We start from the raw sequence: 20,293 nt of genomic DNA on the forward strand, positions 1-20,293 counted from the left end.
TGCTAAGATTTGCTTTCCCAAAATGCATCACCTCACTTTTATCTGAATTAAGCTCCATCTGCCACTTCTCAGCCCATTGGCCCATCTGGTCAAAATCCTGTTGTAATCTGAGGTAACCCTCTTCACTGTCCACTACACCTCCAATTTTGGTGTCATCTGCAAACTTACCAACTCTTATGCTTGCATCCAAATCATTTATGTAAATGACAAAAAGTGGAGGACCCAGCACCGATCCTTGTGGCACTCCACTGGTCACAGGCCTCTAGTCTGAAAAACAACCCTCCACCACCACCCTCTGTCTTCTACCTTTGAGCCAGTTCTGTATCCAAATGGCTAGTTCTCCCTGTATTCCATGAGATCTAACCTTGCTAATCAGTCTCCCATGGGGAGCCTTGTCGAACGCCTTACTGAAGTCCATATAGATCATGTCCATCACTCTGCCCTGATCAATCCTCTTTGTTACTTCTTCAAAAAAATCAGTCAAGTTTGTGAGACATGATTTCCCACACACAAAGCCATGTTGACTATCCCGAATCAGTCCTTGCCTTTCCAAATACATGTAGATCCTGTCCCTCGGGATTCCCTCCAACAACTTGCCCACTATCAATGTCAAGCTCATGGTCTGTAGTTCCCTGGCTTGACAACCTCCAGTCTTCCGGCACCTCACCTAACTATTGATGATGCAAATGTCTCAGCAAAGGGCCCAGCAATCACTTCTCCAGCTTCCCTCAGAGTTTTATGGTACATCTGATCAGGTCCTGGGGATTTATCCACTTTTATGCATTTCAAGACACCCAGCACTTCCTCCTCTGTAATATGGACATTTTTCAAGATGTCACCATCTATTTCCCCACATTTTATATCTTCCATATCCTTTTCCACAGTAAATAATGATGCAAAATACACGTTTGGTATCTCCTCCCCATCTCCTGTGGCTCCACACAAAGGCCGCCTTGCTGATCTTTGAGGGGCCCTATTCTCTCCCTCGTTACCTTTTTGTCCTTAATATATTTGTAAAAACCCTTTGGATTCTCCTTAATCCTATTTGCCAAAGTTATCTCATGTCCCCTTTTCACCCTCCTGATTTCCTCCTTAAGTACACTCCCATTGTCTTTATACTCTTCTAAGGATTCACTCGATCTATCCTGTCTATACCTGACATATGCTTCCTTCTTTTTCTGAACCAACCCTCAATTTCTTCAGTCATCCAGCATTCCCTATACCTATCAGCCTTCCCTTTCACCCTGACAGGAATATACTTTCTCTGGACTCTTGCGAACATCTGCCTCCAATCAGCTTTTGAAAGTTCTTGCCTAATACCATCAAAATTGGCCTTTCTCCAAGTTAGAACTTCAACTTTTAGATCTGGTCTACCCTTTTCCATCATTATTTTAAAACTAATAGAACTATGGTCACTGGCCCCAAAGTGCTCCCCCACTGACACCTCAGTCACCTGCCCTGCCTTATTTCCCAAGAGTAGGTCATGTTTTGTACCTTCTCTAGTAGGTACATCCACATACTGAATCAGAAAATTGTCTTATACACACTTAACAAATTCCTCTCCAGCTAAACCTTTAACACTATGGCAGTCCTAGTCTATGTTTGGAAAGTTAAAATCCCCTACCATAACTACCCTATTATCCTTACAGATAGCTGAGATCTCCTTACAAGTTTGTTTCTCAATTTCCTGTTGACTATTAGGGAGTCTATAATACAATCCCAGTAAGGCAAACATTCCTTTCTTACTTTCTCAGATCCACCCAAACATCTTCCCTGGATGTATTCCCAGAAATAATCTCCCCAAGTACAGCGGTAATGCTATCCCTTATCAAAAATGCCACTCCCCGTCCTCTCTGCCCCCCTTTGTATCCTGGAACATTAAGCTGCCAGTCCTGTCCATCCCTGAGCCATGTTTCTGTAATTGCTATGATATCCCAGTCCCATGTTCCTCACCATGCCCTGAGTTCAGCTGCCTTCCCTGTTAGGCCTCTTACATTGAAATAAATGCAGTTTAATTTATCAGTCCTACTTTGTTCTCTGCTTTGTCCCTGCCTGCCCTGTCTGTTTGACTTGCTTCTTTTTCCAACTGTACCAGTCTCAGATTGATCTCTATCCTCTCTATCTCCCCTTCCAAACTCAGGTGCTCTCCATCCTTCCTGTACAGGACACTTCTACTCGAGAAGAGATTCCAATGATCCAGAATCCTTCTCCCATACATCAGCTCCTCAGTCACACATTCGTCTGCTCTATCCTCCTATTCCTACCCTCACTAGATCGTAGCACCGTGAGTAATCCAGATATTACTACCCTTGAGGACCTCCTTTTAAAATTCCTGCCTAACTCTCTGTAATCTCCCTTCAGAATCACATCCTTTTCCCTTCCTATGTCATTAGTTCCAATGTGTGCAATGGCCTCCAGCTGGTCCCTCTCCCCTTTGAGAACTCTCTGAAATATCCTTCATCCTGGCACCAGGGAAACAACACACCATTCTGATTTTCACTGCTTACCGCAGAAACGTCTCTCTGTACCCTCTAACGTCTCTCTGTACCCTCTAACGTCTCTCTGTACCTCTGACTAAAGAGTCTGCTATCACATTCGATTGCTTGGAACCCAACGTACCCCTCATTACATTACAGCCAGTCTCGATACCAGAAACTTGGCTGTTTGTGCTGCATTCCCCTGAGAGTCTATCATCCCCTACATTTTCCAAAGCAGCATACTTGTTTGAAAGGGGATAGCCACAGAAGACTCCTGCACTACCTGCCAACCCTCTCCTACCTTTCCTGGAGGTAACTCATCTACCGATTGTACCTGCAGCTTTTCTCCTTTCCTATAACTGCCATCTATTACACTGCCTCGCTCTTGTCAATTCTTCATTGCCTCTAACTGCCACTAAAACCGATCCATGCGATCTGATAAGATTCACAACCAAAGACACTTCCTGCAGACATAATCATCAGTAACATGGAAACTCTCCCTGAACTCCCACATCAGCAGGAAGAGAGCATCACTCCCCTAAAGGCCATCTTTGCTCCTTCACAATCTCCAGCCCCAGCGGGTTGGGCCTGTAACCATTGGAGTTAAAAAGAATGGGAGACAACTTTACTGAAACATACGAGATTCTCAGGGGGGGCTTGACAGGGGAGATGTGGAGAGGTTGTTTCCCTTTGTGGGAGAGTTATCATCCCAGAATAAAGTCTCACACATTGAAGACAGAGATGACCTATACCTCACTTCCATTTCTCCATCTTTCCACTTTGCTGTGTAACTGAAAAAGAGAAACAAAGCAGTAAGATATCAGAAGCTAAAAGGTAAACACAGGTATGAGCAGGTCAGTCAAGTTTGGGACTAATTCTGGCCCAGAAAGTTAACATGGTTCTGACAGCGGCTAAAGCTGAGACTTCAATGAGCATCTGTCTGTACTGGGGCAGAGAGAGTTGCTGATGTGTTAGGAAAGACGTAGACAGTGATAAGACTGGGGGAAGAGGGCAGCTTGTTAATATTTATCCAGTCCAGTTGGGATGGGAGGTTATAGAGCACTGAATCAGACTCTTCGGTCCAACCATAATCCCAACCTTAACTTGTCCCACCTGGCTCTATATAGACCATAATCCTCCAAACCTTTCCTATCCATGAACTTATCTAAATGTCCTTCAAGCCTTCGGTCTATACCTGATCGGCGCATTTTGTCTGAAAGTTTATTCCACACATGAAACACACGATGTTTAAAAATAATTGCCCCCATGTCTTTTTAAATCTTTCTCCTCTCATCTTAAAAATATGCTGCCCTCCCTCAATCTTGAAAGCCTTCACCCTAGGAATAAAACCTGCCGTTCACCTTATCAATACCCCTCATGATTTACAAAGATCTTTGCATCCTCGCTCTCCACCGGAGTTGTACCTGAGGACTGGAAGGAGGCAAATGTAATTCCTCTCTTCAAGAAAGGAAATAGGGAAATCCCCGGCAATTACAGACCAGTCAGTCTCACGTCTGTCGTCTGCAAGGTGTTAGAAAGGATTCTGAGGGATAGGATTTATGACCATCTGGAAGAGCATGGCTTGATTAAATGCAGTCAACATGGCTTTGTGAGGGGCAGGTCATGCCTCACAAACCTTATCGAGTTCTTTGAGGATGTGACTAGTAAAGTTGATGAGGGTTGAGCTGTGGATGTGGTGTATATGGACTTCAGCAAGGCATTTGATAAGGTTCCCCATGGTAGGCTCATTCAGAAGGTCAGGAGGAATGGGATAGAAGGGAACTTAGCTGTCTGGATACAGAATTGGCTGGTCAACAGAAGACAGCAAGTGGTAGTAGAAGGAAAATATTCTGCCTGGAAGTCTGTGGTGAGTGGTGTTCCACAGGGCTCTGTCCTTGGGCCTCTACTCTTTGTAATTTTTATCAATGACTTGGATGAGGGGATTGAAGGATGGGTCAGCAAGTTTGCAGACGACACAAAGCTCGGAGGTGCCGTTGACAGTGTAGAGGGCTGTTGTAGGCTGCACTACCGTACTGTTCTATGTTCTATGTACTTGGAAATGGAGCAAAAATTGAGGAGGGTAAAAGGACTTCGAGAGGTTACAGAGGGCAGATGTCATGTAACACACAGAGGAATTAGGAGATTATATCTGATAAAGAGGAAAAGAGCTGAGGCAACATAGACCAAATGTTACAACTTTAAAGGGACGCAGGAGGAAATGTCTGTGTCAGCACAAGTTCCGAAAATGTAGCAAAACTTTATCTTTACTAAGAGAGGGTCAGAAGCCAGAAGTAAAGATGTTGCATTAAACCTTGCTTGTTAAATGTTGTGTCTCAGCTGCAGGGTTGCTTGCAGTGCTGTTGGGAAACTGAGCTGTGTTTAGGTTCTCGAAGGTTTTAAACAGAGGCTGTCGAGTTGTTTAACAGCACAGAAGGAAGAGATTTGGCCCATTTGGTTTATAGTGCAATCACTCCACAGTGTAATCCATTCAATGCCATTTACCTTGCAGGTTTAACCCCTTGAAGTGAATCTCCAATCTCCTTTTGAGATCATTGACTGATCCAGCTCCCAGCTCTTTACCATTTGCTGCATAAAATGGTTCTTGCTCACATTGCTCCACGTACCTCCTGTCCCAAACCCGAAACCATTCCCTCAGCTTTGGCCCAGCAGCTAACAGACAGAGTTTTTCTCCTGTTAACTTGAGCTAAACTGCTATAACGCTGTACAAGATCTTCATCAAATCTTGTCTCTAACAGTTGTAGCTATTGCAAAGTGACCTTGTTTGTAAGAGACTCACTTCCCCATTCTGGGAAATCCCCTCTAGGTCCTCAGGGGGACAGTCACACCCAAAGTGTGGGGACCTGCAATCTAACAACACATGTTTAGCGTAACTGCCCTGCTCCTGTACCCAATCCACCTCTTCATCAAAGCTGAGGGTCCACAATTTGCTCATTGTTCTCAATATATTCGATCACATTCAAGGATCAATAACTCCCAGGTCCGTCTGACTCAGCACATTCTATACAACTTGGCTGTCAAATACATTGACTCACACCATTCCATTCCATGGAACCGTACTTTACAGCTTACCAGTGAATTCTGACTGCTCAGTTCTGTTATTGAATCCCTGATCTGTTTTAAATCATTCATATTGCTCTCAGTGTTTGCCATTCCATCCAAACCCAAGCACTCAGGTCTACTCAGAAAAATATTGATCACGGCCCTTTCTTTTGTTCTTGAGTCATTTCATTTCATCCACCAGCCTCCGTTTTACCGAGTGGACCTCTCAGTGGTAACTTGTCAATGGCTTTCTTGAAGTTCAGACAGACAGCATCCACCACATCCCCTCCATCCCCACTCCTCTGCTTCTTCATCAAAGAGATCCAGTCATATCTCCAGGCGCCTTTTACAAAGTGGTGCTCACTCTCCATCATTAACTCAGACCAGATAATCAATTTCAAAACCTCACCCACCGCTGATGTTAAACCCATTGCTAAGGCTGTGTGATGACTTCTTTCCAATGGTTGTGTTTATGGACATTGCCACCACGAGGTAGAGAGATGGGGGTTTGGGTGGAGGGAGAGAGGATATGGTAGCACAGCGTCATCGTTGAATGAGTGAGTTGCAACTGGCAATCACAAAAGTGGCACTGCCCATGTATCCAGAGGGTGGATCAAACTCCAAATTGGCAACAGGGTTCAGGGCTGATGGTGGAGGAGGTGGAGTGAAGGTGGGCTCACTATCAGCGAAATCTTTTCATTGTTAAACTATTCAAAATGGCGCTGGAGTGTGGCAGCTTTTAACTGTGGTTTAGTGTGTTGTTCATTGTAGAGCACACATAACAGTACATCATCCCTCATTCACCTACGGTGTTCAGAGTCACAAAAGGCTTTGATCAAATGCTTTAAACCAAGGAGGCTGTGCAGAGAGATGGTTCCAGTTTAGAAACGTATCCTTAGTGGGGCTCAGTGTGAGATGGGTACAATGTCTGTTATTCCTGAGAACAGAAGCAGATGCCTCAAGGTCATTGGGCTCTGAACTAATGGAAAACTGCTTGACAACAGGATTCTGATTGGCCCCTGACCAGGTGACCATGAGGGGCCAGTGCTGCAAAGAATATTAAATCTGCAGAGGGAAAGTGGCAAAAGTCTTTGTCTCGTTCCCCTCTCTCCTGTGCAGATGGAGCAGAAAGTTTCCTCTAATAGCCTGCTCCTTCTGTTTTCATACCTCGCTGCAATTCCTTGTTGAAGGATAAATAAACCACCCTCAAAACATGGTGAAAGAACAGATTCTCAACGAAAGACAGCATCACTGGCAAAGAACATCAAAGGAACTGGACAAGAATAAATGCAGCTGAACCAAGCTCAGATTGGAGCTATGGATCGGTCTTTCCCTGATCGTTCTGCCTTTCCATCTTTAATGTCCATGTCCCGTCTGTCTGTCTGTCTGTCTGTCTGTGAAACTTTGAGCAGTTGAAGGAGGATAGAGTATCAGTTGGACTGTGACAAGTCAGCAATTCATGCTTCCTAATTGCCATTGGTTAAAGATAATTTGTTTGCAACATACGGTTGTCTCCTAGTTTATTGCAAAAACCTGGTGTGTAATTTTTAAAACCTGAGACAGGAAAAGAGGCAAATAGTTTAACAAAATCTTTTCAACTTAGTGAAAGCTCAAGAAAGAGTGGGGCTCGATTTCCAGCAGCAGGAGTCATCACGGGAAGTTTCAGTCCTCAGCAAATCCTGTGGGAATGGAAAGGCTTCCGTCCCAAGGTAGGCCCAGCCCTGAGTCAGGCAGGAACCTGTGTGTCTTCAGGAACCAGAGTTATCGAGAAATACCAGAGTAACACCGGGTACCGTTCAGAATTACCTGCTACTGGAACCTTCGTGAAGTCCAAATAGCGACGGAATTCGCCCACGTTATTCCAGACGCTGTTCAGCAGCTTCAGTGGGTTCAGACCAAGGTCGAGCAAGCTGAGTTAACAAAGATATTTTATAATTAATCACCGTGAGCACTGGAAATGTTCTCTCTTCCCCCTAATGGGGGTTCTGGGTCCCAGGGTCTGGATGGTGAGCGCTGGCACTAATTTGAGGTGGGGGGGGGGGGGGCACACATTACAACAGCAGGCAGGGGGTAAAACACTGCAATACACGTGACAGTACTACAGACCAAAGGAAAGCAGAACTGAGCCCTGAGCAGAGATGTCAGTGCAGCAATCTGAGATCCAATCAGAGAATCACACAGGACAGGATTAGACACGACAAGCTTTAGGGTACAGGACCTTGAGTGTAGGGAGGTTAGGAATAATGCAGCGATCTCTAAGGAGGGTGCCTGTAACCAGAAGGGTGGATTGAAGTGTGTATACTTCAATGCCAGAAGTATAAGGAATAAGGTAGGTGAACTTGCAGCGTGGGTTGGTACCTGGGACTTCGATGTTGTGGCCATTACAGAGACGTGGGTAGAACAGGGACAAGAATGGCTGTTGCACGTTCCAGGGTTCAAATGTTTTAGTAGGATCAGACATGGGGGTAAAAAAGGGGGAGGCGTGGCATTACTTGTCAAAGATAGTATCACAGCAGTGGAATGGACGATGGAAGAGGACTTGCCATCTGAGGTAGTTTGGGCTGAGGTTAGAAATAGGAAAGGTGAGGTCACCCTGTTAGGTGTTTTCTACAGGCCTCCTAATAGTCCTAGAGAAGTAGAGGATAATATTGCGAGGATGATTCAGGAAAAGAGTGAAGGTAGCAGGGTGGTTGTTATGGGGGACTTTAACTTCCCAGATATTGACTGGGAGAGCTATAGCTCGAGTTCATTAGATGGGTCGGTGTTTGTACAATGTGTGCAGGAGGGTTTCCTGACACAATATGTCGACAGGCCAACAAGAGGGGAGGCTATATTGGATTTGGTTCTAGGTAATGAACCAGGCCAGGTGTTAGACTTGGAGGTAGGTGAGCACTTCGGGGACAGTGACCACAACTTGGTGACTTTTACTTTAGTGATGGAGAGGGATAATCGTGCGCCGCAGGGCAAGAGCTATAGCTGGGGGCAGGGAAATTATGATGCAGTGAGGCATGACTTAGGATGTGTGGATTGGAAAAACAGGCTTCAAGAGAAGAACACTAATGAGATGTGGGGATTGTTCAAGGAGCAGCTACTGAGTGTCCTCGATAGGTATGTACCAGTCAGGCATGGTGTAAAGGGCCTTGTGAGGCAGCCGTGGTTTAGTAAGGAATTGGAGTCCCTTGTGAAAGGGAAGAAGGTGGCATATGTAAAGATGAGGCGTGAAGGTTCAGTAGGGGCGATTGAGAGTTATAAGGTAGCCAGGAAGGAGCTAAAGAGGGAGCTAAGAGAAGCGAGAAGGGGACATGAAAAGTCTTTAGCTGGTAGGATTAGGGAAAACCCAAAGGCTTTCTATAGGTATGTCAAGAATAAAAGGATGACTAGGGTAGGTATCGGTCCAGTCAAGGATAGTAGTGGGAAGTTGTGTGTGGAGGCGGAGGAGATTGGAGAGACATTAAATCAGTACTTTTCATCAGTATTCACTCAGGAACAGGACACTGTTGCTGATGTGAATATGGAATCACAAATAATTAGAATGGATGCCCTGGAAATATGCAGGGAAGAGGTTTTGGGAATATTGGAAAGGATGAATATAGATAAGTCTCCTGGGCCTGATGGCATTTACCCCAGGATCCTATGGGAAGCTCGGGAGGAGATAGCAGAGCCATTGGCCTGGATTTTTATGTCGTCATTGTCAACGGGAATAGTACCAGAGGACTGGAGGATAGCGAATGTGGTCCCATTGTTCAAGAAAGGGAGTAGGGATAGCCCTAGTAACTATAGGCCAGTGAGTCTGACTTCAGTGGTGGGCAAAGTCTTAGAGAGAATGGTAAGGGATAAGATTTATGAACATCTGGGTAGGAATAACGTGATCAGGGATAGCCAGCATGGTTTTGTGAAGGGCAGGTCGTGCCTCACAAACCTTATTGAGTTCTTTGAGAAGGTGACTAAGGAAGTGGATGAGGGTAAAGCAGTAGATGTTGTGTATATGGATTTTAGTAAGGCGTTCGATAAGGTTCCCCATGGTAGGCTAATGCTAAAACTACGGAGGTATGGCATTGAGGATACATTAGAGGTTTGGATTAGGAATTGGCTGGCTGGAAGGAGACAGAGGGTAGTAGTTGATGGATTATGTTCATCTTGGAGCGCAGTTACTAGCGGTGTACCACAAGGATCTGTTTTGGGACCATTGCTTTTCGTTATTTTTATAAATGATCTAGAGGAAGGACTTGAAAGCTGGGTAAGCAAGTTTGCGGATGACACAAAAGTCGGTGGAGTTGTGGATAGTGAGGAAGGAAGTGGTAGGTTACAGCGGGATATAGATAAGTTGCAGAGCTGGGCGGAAATGTGGCAAATGGAATTCAATGTAGCTAAGTGTGAAGTCGTTCACTTTGGTAGGAATAACAAGATGATGGATTACTGGGCTAATGGTAGGCTACTTGGTAGTGTGGATGAGCAGAGGGATCTTGGTGTCCATGTACACAGATCTCTGAAAGTTGCCACCCAGGTAAATAGTGCTGTGAGGAAGGCATATGGTGTACTGGGCTTTATTGGCAGAGGAATTGAGTTCCGGAGTCCTGAGGTCATGTTGCAGTTGTATAAGACTCTGGTGAGGCCTCATCTGGAGTATTGTGTGCAGTTTTGGTCGCCATACTATAGGAAGGATGTGGAAGCTTTAGAACGAGTGCAGAGGAGGTTTACCAGGATGTTGCCTGGAATGGTAGGAAAATCTTATGAGGAAAGGCTGAGGCACTTGGGGCTGTTCTCATTGGAGAAGAGAAGGTTTAGGGGAGATCTGATAGAAGTGTATAAGATGATTAGGGGTTTAGATAGGGTAGATACTAAGAACCTTTTACCGCTAATGGAGTCAGGTGTTACTAGGGGACATAGCTTTAAATTAAGGGGTGGTAGGTATAGGACAGATGTTAGGGGTAGATTCTTCACACAGCGGGTTGTGAGTTCATGGAATGCCCTGCCCGTATCAGTGGTGAACTCTCCTTCTTTATGGTCATTTAAGCGGGCATTGGATAGGCATTTGGAAGTTATTGGGCTAGTATAGGTTAGGTAGGATTCGGTCGGCGCAACATCGAGGGCCGAAGGGCCTGTACTGCGCTGTATCCTTCTATGTTCTATGTTCTAAGCCCTTCAAACCACTGAGAAACAAGTAGGTTTTAAAGATTGTCCCAGGAGGAGGTTGAGGGAGGGAGTTTCGGGCTCTGGCCTACTATAGAGGTACAGCCAGAGAGTGATGTTCCAGAGTGGGTGACAGAGATAGGGAGGGGGTGACAGAGATAGGAAGAGGGTTACAGAGATAGGGAGGGGTGTAGGGGCTGGAGGGGTTTACAGAGATAGGGAGGGGGAGGAGGGGGTGACAGAGATAGGGAGGGGGTGACAGAGATAGGGAGGGGATGTAGGGGCTGAAGGGGGTGACAGAGATAGGGAGGGGGTGACAGAGATAGGGAGGGGGTGTGTGGCTGGTGGGGGTTACAGAGATAGAGAGGAGGTGTAGAGGCTGGATGGGGTTACAGAGATAGGGAGGGGGTGTAGGGACAGGAGGAGGTTACAGAGATAGGGAGGGGGTGTAGGGGCTGGAGGGGGTGACAGCGATAGGGTGGGGGTGTATGGGCTGGAGGGGTTTACAGAGATAGGGTGGGGGTGTAGGAGCTGGAGAGGGTTACAGAGATAGGAAGGGGGTGTAGGGACAGGAGGAGGTTACAGAGATAGGGAGGGGGTGTAGGGGCTGGAGGAGGTTACAGAGATAGGGAGGGGCTGGAGGGGGTGACAGCGATAGGGTGGGGGTGTATGGGCTGGAGGGGTTTACAGAGATAGAGTGGGGGTGTAGGAGCTGGAGAGGGTTACAGAGACAGGGAGGGGTGTAGGAGCTGGAGGGGGTTACAGAGACAGGGAGGGGTGTAGGAGCTGGAGGGGTTTACAGAGACAGGGAGGGGTGTAGGAGCTGGAGGGGGTTACAGAGACAGGGAGGGGTGTAGGAGCTGGAGGGGTTTACAGAGACAGGGAGGGGTGTAGGAGCTGGAGGGGGTTACAGAGATAGGGAGGGGTGTAGGGGCTGGAGGGGTTTACAGAGACAGGGAGGGGTGTAGGAGCTGGAGGGGGTTACAGAGATAGGGAGGGGTGTAGGAGCTGGAGGGGGTTACAGAGACAGAGCGGGAATAGATTTGGGTGAATGAGGTGGGAGGTGATGTGTGCAGGAGGAGTAGATGACAGTTTGAGAGCAAGGACCAGAGCTTTCAATGACCTGACGTTTCGAGCGACTGGAATGTTGGTCGGTGATTTGGAGACCATTGGTGTATTGGCGTCTAGGTTACTGAAAGGAGGGGGTGAGGTCTGCAGGCTATTATCTGACCAAAGGCTGGAGTTGTGTAAGATTACTGCCCTCAGTGTTCTGTTGAGGTGGGGAGCTTGGAAATCGATCTCACAGTCAAAAGGTCATTGAGGCTACAAACTGTTTTGGCATGAGACAGTGACCATGGAGAGGGGTGAAGGGTCAGGGATCATGGGGCAGGAGCTGAGGACATTGAGCTGAATTTAATGTCACTGCACTGTGTATGTTCGGGAACAGACAGACGTCCACTCTTTTCAAAAATTGACTCACTGGACTTGGGCATCGCAGGTTAGGGCAGTGAATTTGCCCATCCCTAGTTGCCCAGAGGGCAGTTAAGAGTCACCCGCATTGCTGTGGGTCTGGAGTCACATATAAGCCAGTCCAGGTAAGGATAGCAGCTTCCTATCCTAAGGGGATCCAGGAGTCAGATGGGTATATTCCCAGCCATTGATATTGCTGCCTATCGCTAAGAAACCCATATTTTCCCAAATTGTGAATTAATCCTGTCCCGAAGAATATTCTCCATTAATTTTTCTTTCGCTGATGTAAGGTTCACCAGCCACAATATTCTAAACAGTGAATCCAGAACCGAATCCAGTTGGTTTAACATTTGTCATCAGGAGAATATGCGAATCCATTTTTCAAACAAAGTTTACAGCAGAGCACTTAGAAAACCAGACAGAGTGAGCAACGTTTTGTGAAAAGGAAATCATGTTTGACTCAATTATTAGAGAGCTCTTTGGAGGAAATTAAAAATGTGGATAATGGGAATATTCCATAAAAAGGTTTTTAACAAAGGTTACACATCAAAGATTACCATCTAAAATAATAACTCATGGTGTAGCGTTCAACATTTTAGCATTGACAGGGGAATGATTATCTAACAGAAAACAGAGTGCATGTACAGAGGGGTGGTTAGCTAACAGAAAACAGTGTGTATGGACAGAGGAGTGGTTATCTAACAGAAAACAGTGTATGGACAGGGGGGTGGTTATCTAACAGAAAACAGTGTATGGACAGGGGGGTGGTTATCTAACAGAAAACAGTGTATGGACAGGGGGTGGTTATCTAACAGAAAACAGTGTATGGACAGGGGGTGGTTAGCTAACAGAAAACAGTGTATGAACAGGGGGTGGTTATCTAACAGAAAACAGTGTATGGACAGGGCTAGTTATCTAACAGAAAACAGTGTATGGACAGGGGGGTGGTTAGCTAACAGAAAACAGTGTATGACAGGGGGTGGTTAGCTAACAGAAAACAGTGTATGAACAGGGGGTGGTTATCTAACAGAAAACAGTGTATGGACAGGGCTAGTTATCTAACAGAAAACAGAGTGTATGGACAGAGGAGTGGTTATCTAACAGAAAACAGAGTGTATGGACAGAGGAGTGGTTAGCTAATAAATAAGGCATTTTCATATCGAGTGCCACAGGGATACATTGCAGCAATCTCTTGGGTGTGGGCGCCAAAGGCAGTGCAACTAAACTTAAGTGATAACGGAAGATAGGGAGGGAAGGAACTTGCAAATAAGTTACAGTGAGTATGCGAAGGAACCTGGGCAACTGAGTGAGGGGGATGTCACTTTGACAGATGGAGTATACTGTGGGAATGTGTGAACCTGACCCTTTTAGCTGGATTTAAATGGAGAGAGATTGCAGAACTCTCAGCTCCAGAAGGGTCTGGTCTTGCTGCATGAGTCATCAAAGGTCAGTGTCCAGGTCCAGCAACTGATTAGGAAAGTTCATATCGAGGAAGGTTGGATTGGAGGTGGTTCAGAGGAGATTTGCTGGATTGATACCTTAATGAGCAGAGTGGTTTCTAAGGAAATGTTCAGCAGCCTGGGCCAGTTTTGACTGGAGTTTAGGGAGTGAAGAACGAGGTGATTGGAGAGTATAAGATTCTGGATATTTTGACCACATTGATTTTGGAAAGATGTCACCTCTTTGTGGGTCAGTGTAGAACAAGGAATGCACTGTTTCAAAATTAGGGGTTGTCCTTTATAGATGGAGCTTCAGAGAAATTGTTTTATGGGGTTGTACAACTTTGTAACTTTCTTCCCCAGCAGATCATGGAGGTGGGGGAGGGGGGGGGAAGTGGTGTTTTTAAAGGCAGGGAATTGAAGGTTCTTGGGCGGTGGGGGGAGTGGTAGATGGGAACGTGGAGTTCAAACTGTTAATAGATCAGCCCCATGTGTACATTTAACTCCTTTACTTGTAACTGGAGGAGACATTTCCCACAAACATTCCCACCTAGGGATAGGGGGAGCCCAAACCATACAGTTCAAGATAGGAGGCTGTAGCATCAGATAGGATAGTTTGGTATGCTTGCCTTTATTGGTCAGAGTATTGAGTACAGGAGTTGGGAGGTCATGTTGCGGCTGTACAGGACATTGGTTAGGCCACTGTTGGAATATTGCATGCAATTCTGGTCTCCTTCCTATCGGAAAGATGTTGTGAAACTTGAAAGGGTTCAGAAAGGATTTACAAGGATGTTGCCAGGGTTGGAGGGTCTGAGCTACAGGGAGAGACTGAACAGGCTGGGGCTGTTTTCCCTGGAGCGTCGGAGGCTGAGGGGTGACTTTATAAAATCATGAGGGGCATGGATAGGGACAAGGTCTTTTCTCTGGGGTGGGGGAGTCCAGAACTAGAGGGCATAGGTTTAGGGTGAGAGGGGAAAGATATAAAAGGGACCTCAGGGGCAACTTTGCGTGTATGGAATGAGCTGCCAGAGGATGTGGTGGAGGCTGGTACAATTGCAACTGTTAAAAGGCATCTGGATGGGGACATGAATAGAAAGGATTTAGAGGGATATGGGCAATGCACTGGCAAATGGGACTCAATTAATTTCAGGATGTCTGGCATGAATGAGTTGGGCTGAGGGGCCTGTTTCCCTGCTGTACATCTCTGATTTTATGAATGCTTCATCACTCATTTGTAAGCAATTGATTTAATATGGTGTAAATGGGTGACATTGAGGTATTACATACGCAGAATCAATGTTAAAGGCAATGTGCACTTTGCGGTCCAGAGTAAACTGTGCATCTTTCGGTAAGTCATCGCTGCTTTCTGCCTTAATGCATCTGGGGATTCCTGGTGCATAGGTGCTCCACCTGAAAGACATTTTTCACTGGGGTAGGTCAAATCAACATTTCTGCTGTCATGATACAATTCATTGTTGGGAGTTGTTCGATCAGAGAATGGGACAGCTTTCAGAGATAGCACTCTGTCAGCAGCAAACAAAATACTTAGAAGGGACATCGCAGGGTGAGACGCAGGGTAAACCTCCCTCTATACAATCCTCCATCAAATACACCCCGGGACAGGGACAGCACAGGGCCAGATACAGAATAAAACTCCCTCTATACAATCCTCCATCAAATATACCCCAGGACAGGGACAGCACAGGGCCAGATACAGAATAAAACTCCCTCTTTTTTTAAAATTAAAAGCAAAGCTCCCTCAACAGTCCTCACTCCAAGGAGAGGGACAGGGCCCCAAATAGATCAGTTTGAAGGCAGTGATTTTATTATTTTGTGCCAACATTTCTTCTTATTCTAACACTGAGATACGAGCTACAATACTCACTGATAGGCTTTCTGCCGTCTCTGTAACTCATCGACCCAGTGCTGCTCAAGGACGGTTGATCGATACTCAGCCTTTCTGCGAGCTGGGTGAGAACCATAATAAAAAAACACAGAACTGCAGCACAATCACATTCTCTCACAATCACTTTCTCCCACAATCACACTTCAAAGGGAGATGGGATTTAGGTTTTGATTCTCCCTGGCTCTGTGCCTGACAAGTTTGACACTCGATGGCTGTTTTGCCAATCAGCCAACACCTTCCCCAACCCAACAACACCGCCTGCCCCCCTCCCACCAACACCGCCTGCCCCCCTCCCACCAACACCGCCTGCCCCCCTCCCACCAACACCTTCCCCAACCCAACAACACCGCCTGCCCCCCTCCCACCAACACCGCCTGCCCCCCTCCCAACAACACCTTCCCCAACCCAACAACACCGCCTTCCCCCCTCCCACCAACACCGCCTGCCCCCCTCCCAACAACACCGCCTGCCCCCCTCCCACCAACACCGCCTGCCCCCCACCCACCAACACCGCCTGCACCCCACCCACCAACACCGCCTGCACCCCTCCCAACAACACCGCCTGCCCCCCTCCCACCAACACCGCCTGCCCCCCTCCCACCAACACCGCCTGCCCCCCTCCCACCAACACCACCTGCCCCCCACCCACCAACCCCCCCCCAGCAATCTTCTCCAGACTGTGAGTGAAAACACAGTGAGAGACGCTCGGCCTGCACCCAGCCCAGGGCACACACACAGTTTACACCGTGAGGTTACATCTCTCCAGTCTGCCTCAGACAGGACTTCGATCCAGTGTGGGAGCTGAATGTGTTGCTGGAAAAGCGTAGCAGGTCAGGCAGCATCCAAGGAGCAGGAGAATCGACGTTTCAGGCATGAGCCCTTCTTCCTGACTCACCCCCATCCCCACCCTCGCAGACCCCACCCCCACCCTCACTCACTCCCATCCCCACCCACACAGACCTGCATCCCCACCCTCACTCACCCCATCCCCACCCTCACGGACCCCCATCCCCACCCTCACTCACCCCATCCCCACCCTCACAGACCCCTATCCCCCCACAGACCCCCATCCCCACCCTCACTCACCCCCACCCTCACTGCCTCCCATCCCCACTCTCACTGACCCCCAACCCCACCCTCACTGACCCCCAACCCCACTCTCACTGACCCCCAACCCCACCCTCACTGACCCCCATCCCCACCCTCACTCACCCCCATCCCCACCCTCACTCACCCCCATCCCCACCCTCACTCACCCCCAACCCCACCCTTACTGACCCCCATCCCCACCCTCACTGACCCCCATCCCCACCCTCACACACCCCCAACCCCACCCACACTGACCCCCAACCCCACCCTCACTGACCCCCATCCCCACCCTCACTGACCCCCATCCCCACCCACACAGACCCCCTCCCATCCTCACCACTCACCGATGGGTGTATAAAGGGTATGTTTTCTGTGTGTGATATTTAATGTAGCTCTGGCCTGACTCTAACTGAAGTTCCTGGATGTAGTCGCACTCCTCAGAGTGAGATATCAGTCAGGGGGGTGGGGGGGGCGGTGACGGACAGCCCCAGGGGCGGATATGGTTTGAATACCAGGGCGAGACTCCACAGACCAGGGTCCGATTCCCTTCAATCCTAAAACCTAGGCAGTTCAACAATGACCGAGGGGATTATTAATTCAGAAGCACAGCTGACGTTCTGGGGTCCCAGGTTCAAATCCTGCTAACTGGACCTTGTATTCAATAAAATATCTGGAATTAAGGGTCTAATTATGGCCATGAATTGATTTGTGGGAGAACCCTATCTGGGTCCTTTAGGAAAGGAACGTGCCATCCTTCCCCAGTCTGGGTCCATATGTGACTCCAGACCCACAGCAATGGGGTTGATCCCTAACTGCCCCCTGAGGCCATTTGGGATGTGCAATAAATGCTGGTGAATTAAAAACATTGCAGGTTCTCTCCATCGGACCCTCTCCCCTTGTGGTGGGGTGGGTGGGAGGAGAGGGAGAAGGGAGGGGAAGACTCGAACTCTCTCCCTACCTCCACACCCCATTCCCCATGCCCCCCCCCAAACAAAAGTCTTTGTCCTTGGACAACATTTTTAAAAATCAAAATAACATAAGGTCCATTCATCTTCCTATCAAAACCCGTCCCAGTTTACATTCCTAACCTCTGTTTTTTTCCAGGAACATTACATCCGCGTTCCAGGGCTGGGCTGTGGAATCTGTTTTAGGTGGAGACTGACAGACCTTTAGTTTCCAGGGGAAATGGGATTTGGGGAGATGGAAGGACATTGGAAATGGTGGTTATCACCAGTTGGTATCTCATTGAAAAATGAAGGAGGCTCGATGGGCTGAACGGCCTCCTCCTGCTCCCCATTCTTGCGTTTTACTAAAAAGAGCATCAAGTAAATGGTTACACTGAAATGACACGCACTTTACCCGATCCACCCACCTCCCCCTGAGCGGACTCAATTTCCAGTATATTTGGTTTGTTTGTGAAAATCACTGGCTTTGAGGGTGAATTTGGACAGCACACATTATCCTTTATAAGGAATTATCAGTGAGATTCCAAACAAAGCTGCTGCATGTTCCTGCCCATTCGCAAACCATCTGTTCACTGCTTCAATCTAAACAAATTTGAGTTGGGTTGGCATTGGCTCAACAGTGTGCAAGATCACATTTAACTCCCAATGAGTAATGCAGCAGCCTCCCACATCTGGAACTGGCGGGGGGAGGTTAGGGTTGGTGGAGAGAAGGGGTGAGGGGATAATGTCCAAACACCGCAACAGCAGCTATGTTTCAGACACAGCCTTCCCATGACTAGGACAGGAAACTGTCAAACCACAATCCTACCTGTTCCTTCAATGATATCCAGAGTGTTCTCATCTTCCAGCCAGGAATAACAGGGGAAATTGTAGACTTTCTGATTGGGCGCTTTGACAGTGACATACTGACAATGCCAACTATCTTCAGGGAGCAGAGTATGTTTGTCTTTATATAATCTCACCAGCAATATCTCACCCAGGTCATTCCCACACTGAATTTTTATTGTCCTGACCTGTGAACATAGCAAATGTCAGCGATGACCAGCTCTCAAGTTAAAAGCAAGACACTGTAGATGCTCTGAAACCAAATACAGACATAACTGACTAAAGGTTACACCCGAAACATTGACTTTGCCTCCTCCTGGCTCACTGGGTTCTGCCAGCCTCCTGCCTGTCTACAGGATAAACCCAGCAGGTATCAGCTGTGGAAGGAGAGAGAGAGAGAGACAAACGCACACACACAGACACACATACATACACAGGCACACGCACACACTGACACACATGCACATACACAGACACACAGACACATACACATACACACACATACAGAGACGCACACACAGACACATACACAGACACACACACACAGACACACACACATACAGACTTTGAGACAGAGACAAGTGAGAGAGAGAGAGAGAGAGAGATGGGGCAGGCAGAGAGAGAATTCAGACAAACAGACAGAGACAAGTGAGAGAGACACACAGACGGAGAGAGAGGGAGGGAGGGAGAGAGACAGACAGACAGAGAAGGAGAGACAGAGACCCGTGAGAAAGAGAGAGATAAACAGAGAGGAGAAAGTGAGGACTGCAGATGCTGGAGATCAGAGTTGAAAGTATGGTGCTGGAAAAGCACAGCAGGTCAGGCAGCATCCGAGGAGCAGGAAAATCGACGTTTCGGGCAAAAGTCCTTCATCAGGAATAAGGCTCTCTGCCTGACCTGTTGTGGTCTCCCAGTACCCCTCTGATCCAGAGTCGGGGGGGCATTAAGCCCACTGCTCCCACATTCCCACAGCATTGAGTCTGTGCCCTCCACTGTTTTGGGAGCTACACTGTATAATGCTGTTACCAACATACCCCCCAACTCCATGCATTCCCTCTGGGACCCCCAAGCCGACCTGAAATCCTCCTGCCACCCCCCCACCACCCAGCTCAGACAGACAGGTACAACCCCCCCCCCCCCACCCCCCTCAGAGAGACACGGGCTGGGTGACCTGAGAGAGCTGGGCTCGTTTGCAAACCGATGTCTGCCTCCGGTCTCTCAGCTCCTGGAGATACAGAAGCCAGCTTTGGTGTGGGGGCAGTTGGGGTGGTGCTGCTTAACATTCACTAGTTTCCAACCCCCCCCCACACCCTCGCCACGTCCCCTGCCTGCATGTCCTCTCCCCCCTGTACTTACACTGCCTTTCCGTATCTTGTCCACCATCCAGGCCAGTCCCACCCGGACTTTTTCCGAGTTACCCCGGGAACCCACCAGGGTCACAAAGATTCTATCGATGGTTCCAGCTTTGGGGAAATCCCCAGTGACCAGAGAGACTTCATACTGGACAGACATGCTGCTGGGACAGGACCAGAGGAGCCTGGAAGGGGACAGAGGCTTCTGCTTTAATCAGGGGAGGTGCAGTTTCATGTCAAGGGGGAGGGCTTGGTTAGTATTCAAATTAGCCCATGTTTGACAAATCCACAACACAGAAAGTATGGCAAGTACAGACGGGTCTCGCAATTGTACGAATAACTATAAACATGTTCATTCACTCAAATCTCCAATCTCAATTTCAATGAACTATATAAATGGGGGATTAAATAGAAATGATGTGAGCCTGAAGATTAAAACTGGTCAGGAAAGGAACGAGGTGGGTGTAAGTACAACTTAAAACAAAATCAATAACAAAATCAGAAACTCAGCAGGTCCGCCAGCATCAGGGAATCATAGGATCCCCACAGTGTGGAAACAGGCCCTTCAGCCCAACAAGTC

The 20,293-nt window shown here is 47.7% G+C and overlaps 1 protein-coding gene across 1 annotated transcript in view; it reads right to left on the reverse strand.

Annotated features, from left to right (window-relative positions):
- The window catches only part of LOC132835331 (polyunsaturated fatty acid lipoxygenase ALOX15B-like), a 56,167-nt gene extending 36,240 nt beyond the window's left edge, over positions 1-19,927 (reverse strand). The window contains exons 1-5 of the mRNA XM_060854775.1: positions 19,718-19,927; positions 18,345-18,549; positions 15,462-15,543; positions 14,864-14,986; positions 7,344-7,447 (exon numbers count right to left, since the gene is read on the reverse strand). Coding sequence (XP_060710758.1) covers positions 7,344-7,447; positions 14,864-14,986; positions 15,462-15,543; positions 18,345-18,549; positions 19,718-19,873 — 670 coding nt within the window. The 5' untranslated portion in view covers positions 19,874-19,927. The remainder of the gene's footprint in view (positions 1-7,343; positions 7,448-14,863; positions 14,987-15,461; positions 15,544-18,344; positions 18,550-19,717) is intronic.
- Between the last annotated feature and the right edge of the window lie 366 nt (positions 19,928-20,293).

Source organism: Hemiscyllium ocellatum, chromosome 44 (genome assembly GCF_020745735.1).
Source record: "Hemiscyllium ocellatum isolate sHemOce1 chromosome 44, sHemOce1.pat.X.cur, whole genome shotgun sequence".
Taxonomy (NCBI): Eukaryota; Metazoa; Chordata; class Chondrichthyes; order Orectolobiformes; family Hemiscylliidae; genus Hemiscyllium; species Hemiscyllium ocellatum.